The sequence below is a fragment of the Carassius gibelio genome, chromosome B19 (genome assembly GCF_023724105.1).
Source record: "Carassius gibelio isolate Cgi1373 ecotype wild population from Czech Republic chromosome B19, carGib1.2-hapl.c, whole genome shotgun sequence".
Classification (NCBI taxonomy): Eukaryota; Metazoa; Chordata; class Actinopteri; order Cypriniformes; family Cyprinidae; genus Carassius; species Carassius gibelio.
In genome coordinates, this window is record NC_068414.1 from 11,264,238 (window position 1) to 11,280,009 (window position 15,772).

The following is a 15,772-nucleotide window of genomic DNA, read 5'->3' on the forward strand; positions in this document are numbered from 1 at the left end:
TTCAAATAATAAGATTCGACAATAAATCATAAACTCAAAAATCATAGTCATAAATTGTAATCATCAAAATATACTTTGTGGTAAACAAACGCTTATGGCAAATTTAAAAAATACATCAAACACAGTTATAGCCATTAGACAACAGCAAAGGAGCACTTATTGACTTATTAGTCATTCATTTATGCTTTTTCTATATATTTTGAAATTTTGGAGTCACTATTATAAAATATCAAATCATCAAGATTTTGTCAGAATTGTAGTAATTGTTTTGTGTATGAAGAAAGAAAAGTTACAAACTTTTCATCATTTTGCTACTAAATCACACATAATCACTGAACTTGTTCAGCTCCATTGGATAAAAGAATAATGGCACATTTAATAAGAGTGGAATATATGTGTATTAAAAGTAGATTTTGCACCTGTTACTGTTGTTAATAAAAGTACATTTCAAGCTTATTGCTTTATTGTCAAATCTGTATAAACAATAAAAAAGAAATGAACATGAAATGAACATGACATGTTATTAGTAACTGCACTTATTAATGCATAGTAGTTTTATGATTAAATGATCTTTATTTTGAACTCCCCCACACACTACCCCCTACTGCTGTCAAATGTTAGTCTGGAGCCCTGCCCCATGTCAGCCGAGCAGTCTCAGTGCTATGACCTGACCTAAATCCGGCTAGCTTGAGGACTGAAGAAACCTTTCCAGCAGAAAGAGAGTTGTTAATGATTACAGTAATAGAGGGACCCAGGAATGTTGCACACTGTTTCAATACCTCAATGGGCAAGAAGGCACATAGATGGATTCATAGACATGACCAGTTTCAAAATCAACTGAACCAATAATTTAAAAATTATTTTTTTATATAAATTTGTTGGGTGGAACAGCAAGCATTGTGAATATATTGCACTTTCTCAGTAAAGTACTCAACCGAGGGACTAATGTTTGGATTATGAGGCTTCAAAAACATGTATGTAATACAGTTTTTACACAACTTTATTTATTTATGGACAGTACGACCAGATTTTTTTAATAAGCACTCAATCTTTCTTCCTTCTACTTTGAGAGCCCGCAATTCCCTAGTGTACCAAGGGGATGACCTAGTGTAAGAAACAGCTCGTTCTTTCAAGGTGCCACAATATTAAGAGTAGAAGAAGTTGTAACCCTTGTGCATTGTTCAAATTCACTATACCCTTTTGTTATGTTTGGGATGAAAACATCCACTCAATTAAACTGCTGTTAAAATGTATCAGATTCATATTTTTTTTTTCAAGTTCTTTTTGCATAAATCTATTAATAAGTGAAAAGTGTTTTTAGTTCTTCCGGTTCAAAAAGAAAAGTTGAACCATATATGCATTAATTTGCAGTGGTGGTTGGCTTCTGTGGCTGGAGAGTAGCCTACACGTCATCAGTTTTCCGAGCTTTCTCAGTATTATTCAAAAAAATGAACTCTTATGATCCAATCCCTGCACTGGATTATGCATGAGGTCTTCTTACATTGGAGAATTCAAATCTAATGGGAGTTTCCACACTGTCAGTTCATCTCTATAAACAATCAATGTTTAATAAAAAAATATTTTAAATCATTATATCATCATATTCCCATCAGTTCACTCTGCATCCAAGCGCTGCACATACACACCTCTGTCTGCCTGAGAGAAACAGACACACACTCCAGCAGTGTCCTGATCATCCAGACAGATTTGATGGTTGGTGTTGTGTAGAGAGTGTGTGTGTGGATGCTGTTACTGGGAGCTTGAGTGGAGTGGGACTGGTGGTGTGGGTATTTCTGTATCATATAAGAGCATCAGCGGGAAGGGATCTGGCTATCAGTGAAGTGAAAGTTGTGACATTTCCAACAAGTAGGATAACCCATATTCGGATGCTCTGCATTTAACCCATCCAAGTGCACACTTCAGCCATGGGTATTGAGGGTGGAAGAGAGCGCTGTTCATTCACCCCCCCACCCACCTACACCTCCTGCCAGCACCGAGAATCGAACCTTCAGATTACAAGTCCAACTCTCTAACCATTAGATTCACCAGACGACTGTATCTGGGTTGACATTTACTCTGAACAGCAGTGTTTGAGATTGTGAGAACTACTACATCTAAACAGTTATGATATGATCTAATTTGCCATAAATTTATTTTACATTTGTTAATAAAATGCATGTCTGTTAATGCTGAATTTGTGGACACATATTATAGTTTTGTGATGAGAAATATAGTTATAGGTAAAGTGATCTCTTAAATTAAATATAATAATAATAATAATAATAATAATTCAGACGATATGTTTTCCCTGTGAATTGTATGTCCCTGTGATGCTGTTTGATTTGCCTGTCATTGTTCACTTATTCTGCTGAATTATTCAATACTTGTACGAGATTATGATTTACTTTTTTTATAAAGTCTCTTATGCTCACCAAGGCTGCATTTATTTTATAAAAATAAACCAAATACAGTAAAAACAGCGATATTTTGAAATATTATTGGATTTTTATATATATATGAAATTTATCCTATAATGAAAACCTAAACTGTCACATGACTGGAGCCATTTTACAATATACATTTTACAGTGGTTTTAAATTTTAATAATATTTCACAATATTAATGTTTTGTTTCGAGCTGATAAATACAGCCTTGGTGAGCAGAATAGTTGGTTCTATTGATTGAAACATTTAAAAATCGAATTATGTTTTCGTATTTTAAAAGATTTATGACTTAACGTTACATCTGAATCCATATTATGGGATTTTGCGCCATCTAGAGTGGCTGACATTTCAGAGACTATATTACTGACTCATAAATCGCTTTAAAACAAGAATACCAAACCTAACTGCGCAGTTTCTAGACTGCCATCTGATTGGCTTGTTACTTCAGCGATTATTCTGTACAGCCCTCTGATTGGTCCGCATGTCCTGCGATGTGTCTCCCAGCCAATCATTGCTAACTTTTTAGAGTTTCATAAGAAACTCGACTGTGGTGGAAAGATTGACTTCCGTGTTTTGCTTTAGTTTCGGTGTTTCTCCGTCATCATGGGTGCGTGTATGGCCTTGTGCTCTATGGCGAGCTGCGTAAGTTTAAAATATTATTTTGACTGAAATCAAGTTCGTCTCTTCATGTTGGCAAATTTCATCTGCTGAAGACAGCAAAGCATTTTCTCAAAAACGTTTTATACCAAACTGTTCATAGATGCGCTTTAGAGACCGTTTCCTCGTTTTGTTTACGTAAATAAACTATATAAGTTTTGAGAAACCATAAATAAATGACTCAAGGGCGGCATTTCTGTATGTTTTCAGACTTTGTTTGCTCTTAATGATGTAATATTTGTAAACTGTTTACTTTAAAACACTTTCTCGAGTTTCTGATTAACTTACGTTAGTTGACGCAGTTCAGTTATTTTAATTATTTGTTAATTATTTATTCTAACAGTATTATTTAATATAAACGTTGAACTCATATGTGACCCCTGGAATCAAGTAGCAGGGGTTTATTTGGAGCAATAGCTAAAAATATGTATAGGTCAAAGTGATCGATTTTTCTTAAATGCCAAAAAGTAATAAAAATATATTAAGTAAAGATCCTGCACCTTGAAGATACTTTTACATTTTCTTACCGTAAATATATCAAAAGTTAATTTCTGGTTAGTAATATGCATTGTAGCAAACCTCATTTGGACATCTTTAAAGGAGATTTTCTCAGTATTGATTTATTTATTTTGCATCCTCAGATTCCAGATGTTCAAATAGTTATATACCAAATATTGTCTTAACATACTATACATTAATTAAAAGCTTATTTATTCTGCTTTATTATTCAGCTCAATTAAACAATGTTAAAAAAAGACCCTTGTGATTGGTTTTGTGGTCCAGGGTCACAGTACATACAGTAGGTTTGTGCACCCTGTAGTGCAGAGAAAAAATGTATGTGTTTTCTGTGTTGAGTGTGTTTCTGTCATTGTAGGCGTCTTGTCTGTGTGGCTCTGCATCATGTCTTTTATCAAGATGCTGTCCTTCTACAAACAACTCTGTTGTGACCCGCCTGGCGTTCTCCTTCTTCCTGCTGCTGGGCACGATAGTGTCCATCATCATGATCCTGCCCGGCATGGAGACACAGCTGAAGAAGGTACACAGAACATCTGCAGTTTATTTGATTAAATACTGTTAAATACTGAAAATAGGCCTGTCGCAATAATCAATATATCGACTTATCGTGCAATATATGTACATGACCACGATAATTTTTGGTGACAAAATATATCGTCATTTATATTTACTTAAAAATTAGTCACCATGAATTTTTTACATTTCATTTATTTTGCAGCTTATTGCATATAACGTGGTGTAGTCATGAGGTGCTAGTTCAAATAAAAAAAATGCTTCTACAAAAAAAGTTTCATCTGAAAAAAAAAGAAAAAAAGTCTCCACACAATTTGCACTTTTTCAAGTTTTTTAAGGCATTTAATATTTTGATACGTGATTTCCGTGATCAAAATTTTCTTAAAAATAGAAAAAATTGCCATTTTCATTTTGAAATGTGTAGGCCTTCTTGCATTATGCTGCAACATTATGATTATATATTATTCAGTGGCATAAAATGGTCTTCAAAATGACAATAATATCGGTTATCACAACTATTTCTGGGGTCATATATCGCACAACAAAAAGTTATCATGATGACAGGCCTAAAAGAAAATCGTAATTACTCCATACTTTTGACAGGTAGTGTAAATAATTATTTCTGCACACTATTTCTTGGTTATTTCTAAATAATGAAATGTAAGTGTATTTCTGACTCTCAATGTAAGCTAAATATACTTTTAAGTTGGATCCAGGGCAGTGTAGTGGTCTGAAATTAGTAGCCTTAAATCATTAGATTAGATCGCTCTTTGCGGTTTTCAAAGCATTATATAAATCCATGTTTTTCAGTTCTGTTTGATGTTGACATGGACTTTCCAGGTTATGGAGAATTACCTTTAGACTACTAACATCCTAACAGTCCAAAAATATGTGTGAATGCTTATAATTTCATACTTTTATGAAAAGCAAGTTAACAATATTTTGTTCCCCTCTAAATTCATCACACTGCTCTCTGGCTGGTTTGTTTTCTTCCTCTGATTTGTGCTATGCTTTAGTAGCTTTATGAAAACGCAGCTAGTTTATTTAGTGGTTTATACATTTATAATGTCACATGTTCATAATCTAAATTTTTTTATTGTGTTTTAACATGCAGTATAAACAGCCACAGTATTTAATCAAGTATGTAAAGAGAGAAATGTTATATTTGTTTGACCCCTGTTGTAAACCTGCATATTTATTTATTTTTTTGTTTTTTGACTTGATCATCAGATTCCTGGTTTTTGTGAAGGAGGCACTTCTATACCTGGAGTGCATGGGAAGGTGAACTGTGATATCATTGTTGGCTATAAGTCGGTCTACAGGATGTGCTTTGCCATGGCCTGTTTCTTCTTCCTCTTCTCCATCATCATGATCCGTGTGAGAAGCAGCAAGGACCCACGAGCCGCAATTCAAAACGGGTATAGTTTTGCTATGTGTTGTACCAGCTGTAATCTCTCCCACTGAAATCATGGACAAGGTGTTCTCAGACAATGTTTGTAACAGTGCTGCCCTCTGTTGGTGAAAGCTGGGGTTTTTGAAATATTGGAAAATTCCTTTTTGCACAATAGTTTTACTTTGTCCAGGAAGTCTTAAGTAATCAACAATGCCAATGTGACTATGTGTGCTGTGTTTCAGTTTCTGGTTCTTCAAGTTCTTGATTCTGGTCGCTCTTACAGTGGGAGCTTTCTTCATTCCAGATGGAGCATTCAACACAGGTACATCAGCTGATTAATGTGATCACAAAACCAGTCTTAAAGTTGCTGGGGTATATTTGTAGAAACAGCAAACAATACATTGTATGGTGTCAAAACTAATGAATTTTCTTTTATGCAAAAAATCCTTAGGATATTGAGTAAAGATCATGTTCAATTAAGACATTTTGTAAATATCCTACCTTAAATATATCAAAATGTTATTTTTGATTAGTAATATGCATTTCTAAATAGTTATGTCCCGGCCAAATATTGTCAGATCCTAACAAACCATACATCAATGGAAAGCTTATTTTTTCAACTTTTGTTGTCCATGGTCACAAATTAGGACTAATAAAAGCTGGTTATTTTTAGTATATTTTTTATTTTTTGTTCTTGTAATTGTTCCCACTCTTTATAGATTATTTTACATGACCACTGAGTGTGTGGCTATATTACATATTAATATATATATATATATATATATTTATTATTATTTTTATTTTTTATTTTTTATTAACATTCACAACAAGCAGGTTGTTTTTGAGTGCTCTGTAGTTCCCAGGAGTAATAGTAGTTTCTCATGTACAACCAGTTGGGAATGCAAGCAAACAACATTTATAGGCCCTGTTTACACCTGATACCCATGTGACCACATCTCATTTGTAGAGTAAACTCTTACGCTTCCTCATGCATGCTAGACAACACAGTGAATGACCACCTGCTAATTTGCTATTGCATTTCTCTGGTTACATGAATGTTTAAAAGTGGTGATAAATCCCATACATACACCAGGATTCCCACCGTCACTGAGAAACTATATTTCAGGGAATATTAAAATTGCGATTTTCATACCTTAGGATACAATTGATTCTATCATAGATTGATCAAGACCTTTTTCATCCAGTCCACCTATTAATCCATAGGTGGATTAATCATTTAATTAATCATCTCAATTAAATCAAGTAAATTATGGAGTGCCGCAAGGATCTGTCCAAGGCCCTCTGCTATTTTCAAAATACATGGTGTTCCTTGGTAATATTCTAGAAAATATTATTATATATTATTATATTATTAGTTTCCATTGTTATGGTGATGAAACTCAGCTATATATTTCAACCAGACCAGATGAAACTTCTAAATTGCTTTAAGATAACAGAGTTTGTTAAAAATGTAAAAGACTGGATTACCTGAAAAGTCTGGTAATTAACCTTAAAAAATAACTCTCTAACGCTAGTGTTTCCTATTCATTTTCTATTGTGTCTACTATTCTTAAAAACAAAAAACACCTTGCTACATGTACTGCAACTGAGACTTGTCATAGCACTTGCATTTATTTTATCGCTCTTTTGTTGGTTTTGATTGCTTCTCTTGTCCTTATTTGTAAGTCGCATTAGATGAAAGCATCCGCCAAATGACTAAATGTAAAAGAATAGAAACTCACTTTGTGAGTGCAGTCTCTGTAAAATGAGAAATCCCTCCCAGTTGTCAGGAACAGCTGCTGGAGTCATGCCAGTAAAGAAATCAGGAATGGATGTCTTACTTCGCTCACATTTTGTCCGTTGCAGTGTGGTACTACTTCGGTGTGGTTGGGTCCTTCATCTTCATTCTGATCCAGCTCATTCTGCTGGTGGATTTTGCTCACACCTGGAACCAGAGGTGGGTGGAGAACGCGGAGGATGGGAACAGCAAATGCTGGTATGCAGGTATGTTCAGCTTGTCTAAGCTGTTAAACTGATAAAGCTAAGAGCTGAATGCAGGTGTCATCTTAAAGTCACAAGCGTTATAAGATATCTTTGTCAGTTTAGTGGTACTGGAGACTAAATGTTTCCTGATGGTTCTACATCTAATTCTTCACATGAAATCTGAAATCTTCTGCAGTTAACGTGTCTCTTCTTCTCCACCTGTTTTTTTTCTGCCCCCGCTGACCCGGTGAGCATTTTGCTGTCCCTTGCAATATCTGTATTGCATTAGTTTTTAATATTTCTCATGGGTATTTAATAATTTTTGACTTTTCAGTCTGAGTTAAGCCTCTTTTTTTGGCTCATTTCATCTGTAAAAGAAAATTGCCTCATAATACTTTAGACCTGACGATTAGGAGTTGTTCACTTCCAACCTTCATGGACAATTCTATATCGCTCATAAATTATTCAATACAAAATTTATAGTAGTTATTAAGACCAATGTGGCTTGAAATTGAAAAAAAAAAAATCATTAGAATATCAACGTGCCTAATAATTATGCAATCGGTGTATATATATATGTATAGACTTTATATATAGACTTTATATTATGGACCAGTTCTCACTATGAACTAGTTCAGGGGTCCCCAACCTATGGCACGCTAGCAATAGGGAAATCTGCTGGAAATCTGAATATCGACGTACATTGAGTCACACGGCCTATTAGTTTCAATAAATACTGTGTGAGAATCAACCAGTGCTAGTCTACAGATGCATGTGGCTCTGGAAAACCATTTGCATGACTGCTACGCATACGAGCCACAGAGGTTAACCAGGAAAAAACAAAACAATGGCACTCTGTGCCCAAACGGTTGCCAAACCCTGAACTAGTTGCACCTTAACATTCATATTACTAGTATATTGGCTCTTTTATTAGTACTTAAAAAGCATATATTAATGCCATTTTCTGATCATGTTCTAGATCCCTTAACCCTTAAACAACACTACTACAACAACTAGCTTACTATGAATAAGCAGAAAAGTAGGAGTTTACTGAGGGCACTTTAATTCACAGTCCTGTTACTTGTGTACAGTGTACACTAAATGTATTTATTATAGTAATTACACAATAAGTATGTACTAACCTTGAACCTACCCCTTAAACCTAACTGTGCCCTGTGTAGTTATTTTATATTACAGATACTTTCTTAGGTACACCGTAAGTACATGAAAGTACACATACTGTAAAATAAAGTCTTAGTTCATACTAATAGTGAATATGTGTTACTTAATTTAAAGTGTTACCTTTTTAGTATACTATCAACTAATCCTTACGTGTCAGCGGGACTGATGTATATCGTCCCGAGCATCATTTTCTTGATATTTCTGCATTTTCATAATATTTCAGCAATCATCTGTTCTGAATCATAACAGGTTTGCTAATAAATCGCTCCTTTGATCGAACTGGTCAAACGTGTTTGCAAAAAGTTCTGAAGTTGTTCTCTATACAGTTTGATTCATTAGTTTCCAGACAATTATTATTATTATTATTTTATATATATATATATATATATATATATATACACACACACAACAATAGTAACAGTATACTTTATAAGACAGAAAACAAAAAGAGAACTAGATAAGGTGAATATTTACCTAAACTTGCTAATATTTGTCATTGTCTGTCTTTTAAACTACTTTGTGCTGCAGGTAAAGACAATTTATATCCAAAACATCAAAAAAAGAGGATCAAAATATGGACACACTTTTTTGATTGTACTCACGTTTTTAGTTTTTTTCTTTTCTATCTCAGTACTGATTGAAAACCTACAAACACCCTTGATCTATATATATATTTTTTCTGCTTTTGTAAAGACTTAGTAACTCTTTCTTTCTTTGTCCCAAAATCCACATAACTGTATATTAAATATCAGATATGAGCTGATTGGCTACAACTGTATTCCTTTGTCTCCACAGCCCTGCTGTCGTTCACACTGGTGCACTATATCTGTGCCTTTGCTGCCGTGGTTTTGTTCTATATCTTCTACACCCAGCCGGATGACTGCGCCGAGCACAAAGCCTTCATCAGTCTCAACCTCATCCTCTGCGTCCTGGTGTCTGTGGTGTCTATTCTTCCAAAAGTGCAGGTCATTACCATGCTCATTTGCGCCGCTTGTTTTTCTTGCTTTTCTCCCTGAAATGATGCAAACGAGATTGTGCACATTTGCTCCTCATCAGATCTGCACACATCACATGCACTGACAGGATGATTGTGATTGTGGGTAACTGTGTTACAGGAGGCTCAGCCGAGCTCTGGCCTGCTCCAGGCGTCGCTCATCTCGCTCTACACCATGTATCTCACATGGTCTGCCATGAGCAACAACCCCAGTGAGTCTCTCAAACACATCACATCTCCATACGAGATCGACTTCATCAAATGCTTTTTTGCGCTACCTCCGAACTTTCTGATTTTATTTTAATTCAGGAGAATCTAGTTCATGAGCATCCTCATCTTCACACCTCAAACTTGAATGTGCAAAATGACTGACAGGCAAAGAGAGACAGAGTCTAGCAGTGACACCTGTTTCTGTCATTGTTTGAAGAAATGAATTTTTATTAGTGCTGGACTGATTAATCACATCCAAAATAAAGTTTTTGTCTATATAATATATGTGTGTGTACTCTGTATATTTACTATGTATATATAAAGACACACACATGCAGTATATATTTGGAAAAAATATTTTGCATGCATATATATCTATACATATATAGATGCAGGTTCATATTTGTGTAGAAACTATGATCTTGTTATTTTTGTTCAAAAGAACAGCATTTATTTGACGCATCTTTTGTAACATTATAAATGTCCATACAGTCATTTTGATCAATTTAATGCACCCTAGCTGAGTACATTTTTATATAAAAAAGGTAGTTTTATTGCTATCATACAATTATTCTGTTAATAATCTGAATGCTGTCTCAAACTTAATTTCGCTACCAAAACTAAAAAAATCTCATGCCTGATAAAGTTTGACCAAAACAAAGGAATTCTCAGAAAGACATGGGAAAAATTCCAGATGCAGGTTGTTTGTTTACAGAATTGGATTCTGGGAAAGAAGACTTGCATAAACACAAGGAGCTGCTTGAATGGAAAAAATGACAAAGCTCAGCAACCTCCAGGCCAAATGTAATGGGATGTAATGTAATTAAAGTTTAAAGGAGCTTGTTTTGCTGTGGAGAACAGTATGGAAATCCTGTGTCACGATCCCTTTATAATTGGCCCTGCTTAACTCCCAGCCAGTGCTTAATAGCCCAGGTATCTGTTTTAGAGTGTGCTATGTTATGCTCATAAATAACCTGTTTCTCATTTGTTGCATTGCTCTTGTCTGTGCACAGATCGTAAGTGTAACCCGAGTCTGTTGAGTCTGGTCCACAGCGGGCCGACAGCAGTCCCTCCCACCGGCGCCCCGGGCGTCCAGACGCAGTGGTGGGACGCCCAGAGCATCGTGGGGCTGGTCATCTTCCTCCTCTGCACTCTGTATGCCAGGTCAGCTGGTTACCATTATCCTCACCACTGCCAGAAGCAGACAAAGACACGTGCAATATTGTTAGCTGAATGAATACAAGCTGTGCTGAATAGTATATCTTACATTTCTTTTTTTTTTTGCGTTCAAAGAAATATTTATTGGTGTATTTCCTTTGAAATTACTGAAAATTAGATAGAAAAAATATATATTTGTTGGAAACCATAATGATTATATACAAAAGACATTAAAATCATTGCTATATTCATGATTATATATATATATACATGTATATTTGTATTTTACATTACTGCTTTACATTTGGGCTCTTAAGATTTGTAAAAATGTTTTTAAAAGTCATTAGGGCTACATTTATTTGATCAAAAATATAGTAATATTGTAAAAAATATATATTATTAAAATTTAAAATGACTGTTTCTCTCTTTTTTTTTTCCGAATATTGTTTTTAATTGTTTAATTTTTTTTTTTTTTTTTTGTGCTGTATAAAAGTATTAATTTCTTTGAAAATAAATAAATCAGTCAATCTCTTATGACCCCAAACTTTTCAATGGTAGTTTATATCGGCTAAAAATTAATATTCAATATATAGAAACATTTTTTATCATCCCGCCGTAAAATTCCTATTTGAAATGAAGTCATTTTTACTTCAATTATTTTATCGAAGCCATCTTTTTCGTGTTCGCTTCTTGTCTTTTTCTAGCATTCGCTCCTCAAACAACGGTCAGGTGAATAAGCTGATGCACACAGAGGACGTTCAGGGGCTGGTGGCCGCCGATGCCAGCGAGGGCGACTCTGAGGACGGCTCCAGACACGCTGTGGATAACGAAGAGGACGCGGTCACATACAGCTACTCCTTCTTCCATTTCTCTCTGCTCCTGGCCTCCCTCTACATCATGATGACCCTGACCAACTGGTACCAGTGAGTGTCTCTCTCTGTCCCATCCGCTGCTCCTGGAGAGTTCTGTGGAGATGCTCATCTCTTTTTCTCTTTACGTCTCAGACCTGACACGGACTACACAGCCATGAAATCCAGCATGCCCTCTGTGTGGGTGAAGATCTGCTCGAGTTGGCTGGGACTGGCGCTGTACCTCTGGACCCTGGTGGCTCCGCTGGTCCTGAGCGACCGAGACTTCAGCTAAACACAAACCGTGGCCTTGCACTGACGCAATACACCTTTTACCAAAGAATACACTTATTTAGTACATTACAGGAGTTTTTGTCAATCTTTAAGATGCGCTGAGCTGTATGCACTATGCACACATGTATACTTTAACTAGACACCTTTCGTATTTCTTGTTGTTACTTAATCATAATCTGTTAACAAATATCCTAAATTCTACCCACAGTACACCTCAGGAAGCCAAGTTTCTTGATTGTAGGCTTCTTGAGCTTGAATGCTTTGAATTAATCCTCCATTCACATATGTAGACATCTATTCCTGGATATCTCATAGTCTTTTCTATCTGTCTTGGGTCCAGTTTGTTACAAATTGCACTATATGTTTGATCAAATCACAGTTGAATGTCTCTTACATATCAAGATGTTTATCTAGAGCTGTATCTAATTAGTTTTGAAGCTTTATTTAATGAGCTTCATGATGACACTCCTGACCAAACATTTTTAGATTTTCAGATCAGTTGATCTTTTGTATATGTTACTTTTATCCATTCTTATAAAGCGTATGATTACAGTAATTGTACACGAGAGGTTATGTGTCTTTAATCCCGCTGTTCCTATCCTGATGCTGTAATACAGGAAGTGTTTCCTCTAGGTGGAAGTGTTGTTCTTACAGAAGTACATTTCCTTTACCTGAAAAGTCACACGGTATGCTATTACTCCTAGACTGTAGTTATACATTTAAACAAGACCATTTAATTATGACTGCAGAAAGGGTTAGTTATATAACATTTTCATTACATTTAGTCATTTAGCAGACACTTTTATTCAAAGTGACTTACAAGTGAGGACGATGGAAGCAATCAAAAATCAATAAAAGAGCAAAAATATGCAAGTGCTATGACAAGTCTCAGTTAGCATAACACAGTACATGTAGCAAGCTTTTTATTATTATTTAATAAAAAACTGATAGAATAGAAAAAGAATAGATCAAACTAAAAAAAAAAAGATTAGAGAAGCTAGTGTTTTTTTAAAGAATATAATTAGAATGGAGAGTGTTAGTGTTTGCCCTAAGCACAAACAAAGCTGATTACTTATTGTTATTTCTTATTTTTATTATTTGATTGAAGGAGGGACCCAGATATCTAAAGTCCAGAATCATGTACTATACATTGAAAGAGGATTCTTCGTACTTTTTCTCAGAATATTATATTTTTACTATATTTCTACATGTTCATTCTGACATTCTCTCTGACCATACGCCTATTCACTTTCAACCTAAAGACTTTTAACCTTTATTTTAATTAAAAATTTGATTGTTTCTTTTAAAAATTACACTTGCATAAATCTCTTGGATTTAGTTGGATTCTAAACTTTATTTTGAGTTGTTCTTGTTACAGTGTAATTACAAAGAAATTGATACAGACGGTGTGACAATGGAGTACAGGTTCAAAATGCAAGCTTTATTACAGAGCGTAGTCAAAACAGGCAGTTTCAAACACCAGCAAACAACAATATCCGAGGGCAAGACAAAAGAGTAATCCAAGAAACAGACAAAGGTCGGGGCAGGCAGCAAACAATCACAACACAAGGGAAAAGTCCAAAGAATAAAATACACACTGGCAAGGCAAGACAAGGCTAATCCTAATCCTGATCCTTTCTATAGGGTTATGATTATGGTCTGGTTTATGGTTAGTGGCATGTAATTATGCATAACCTTACTGTTAAGGATTTGCAAGGTGTAAAAAGCACACCCACACACAAAAGAAGCATTAGTTCAAGGGCAGTCCCAGAGCAATTAACTCAACACTGCTTATGAGAATCAAGTAGTGAGTTGCAATTTCTATATTAGATTTCTATCCATGAAATAAGTACACAAATAACTGACAGTTAAAATTCTGCAGTATTGTCATCCCAGCATCCAATTACATACAACAGTAAATAAATCAAAATTAGAACAAAGTAACATATGAAACACAAGTACATAAAACAAATAACTAAATAAAACATACAAATTAAAAAGGTGGTCCCAACTACACAATCAATAGAAAGCTATGGATGAGTAAATGTGTATGTTTTTATAAATAATGATTTATATATTTTTTATTTGTGGACCCTCAAACAGGAGACTGTCGACTCCTAGATCCCAAACAGGAATAAATCCTCATAAACTGAAGCAACTCTGTGCCGAATGCATTGAATGTTTATGAGCTGAGTTAACTGTTCATACTGCACTCATTGTTATTCAGCATGACTTGGTTACTTGTGTTTCTATATTACTGTTTTAGAAATGTAAAATGATATATAAATATTAGATAAATGACAGACAAAAAAAAACAATCCACTAGCATCTGTTGAAACCCTGTAAAGTTATATGTGTTGCTGTCCTTCAAGCATCAGTCATGTAACCGTGTGTGACGTGGCTGAGGTGCAACACTAAGGAGTCCTTTCCCGTTACGCATCACTTTGCAGTGACCTCACTAATTGTGCTCTCGCTCCCTTTCCACCCACTGCTGTCCCAGTGCGGGTATCTCCCTGTCTGTCTCGTCATTACTCCTGATGGTTTTATGTCAGCGCACACACAGACACACACACACTCCAGGGAGCAGCAGGCAAATCTAATTCTGTTATATAACCAGTAACTACACCACAACATAGTCTAAAGTAGGACTGTCTGTCTGCTTGAGTTCAGCGGCTGCCATCCCGTCAGCACGGGAAGCTGAAGGCCCAAAACCGGCTTTTCACAATATCAAAGTCCCTCTTAAGGGACTGACTCAAATAGAGGATGATGCACTGGTTAGGGACCCTCTTGAACTCTCCCGATCTGTGTGTTTGCTGTCAGGGTAATTAAAGGTTCAGCTGCCTGCCTCTGAGACAACAGTGCGGTGTGTGGGGAGGCTGCCATGGTTATGTAGAGGGAAAAACAGCAACCGTTTACACCTGCTCCATAACAGCAGTAATTGCTCCTAATGGTGCTCATTGTGTTGTCCATCGGAGCTCATTTTAGGAGTCTGGTTAGTACACCAGAGGAGAGGCAAAAAAAAAAAAAAAAAGCATTCATGATGAGAATTGTTTTATGAATGCTGTTTGGTGGCTTTCTTTTTATTCATTTTCAACAATATGTTACACTTGTTTGTACTGAACAGACAATGTGTCTGTGGACAGTGGCAAACCAAGCAGAACAATTGGTTGCAGCTGTAAAAAAAAAAAAAAAAGATTGTATTATTGCCTTATTTAACCTCCAAAGTAATTTTTAGTGTAATTTTAACCAGAAACCTTGATTTGGCTCAGAAAAAAAAAAAAAAATGGATATTGTGTGTGACAGTAATGACAGTAACATTTTAGAGAAAATAAAGTCTTAACCTCCAAACACAATAATACAAGCTAAAGTATGACTTAATAAACTCTGAACCCTCATAAAATAAATACATAAATAATAATAATAATAATAATAATAATAATAATAATAATAAAAACAGATATAGATTAGGGATGCACGATAATATCGGCACAACATCGGTATCGGCCGATAAAAGCTTAAAATGACCATTATCGGTATCGGCCGATATGAATATTTCTGCCGATGAGCCAAACCGATATTC

The 15,772-nt window shown here is 35.3% G+C and overlaps 1 protein-coding gene across 1 annotated transcript; it reads left to right on the top strand.

The window, feature by feature from the left end:
• Window positions 1–2,960: 2,960 nt before the first annotated feature.
• Window positions 2,961–12,753, top strand: LOC127979282 (serine incorporator 1-like). Its single transcript, XM_052584632.1, has 10 exons — window positions 2,961–3,086; window positions 3,976–4,137; window positions 5,361–5,548; window positions 5,766–5,845; window positions 7,390–7,527; window positions 9,484–9,653; window positions 9,804–9,894; window positions 10,906–11,056; window positions 11,755–11,973; window positions 12,055–12,753. Exons 1-10 carry the CDS (start codon window positions 3,048–3,050, stop codon window positions 12,191–12,193), a joined length of 1,377 nt encoding a protein of 458 aa, XP_052440592.1. The 5' UTR covers window positions 2,961–3,047; the 3' UTR covers window positions 12,194–12,753.
• The last annotated feature ends 3,019 nt before the right edge of the window (window positions 12,754–15,772 follow it).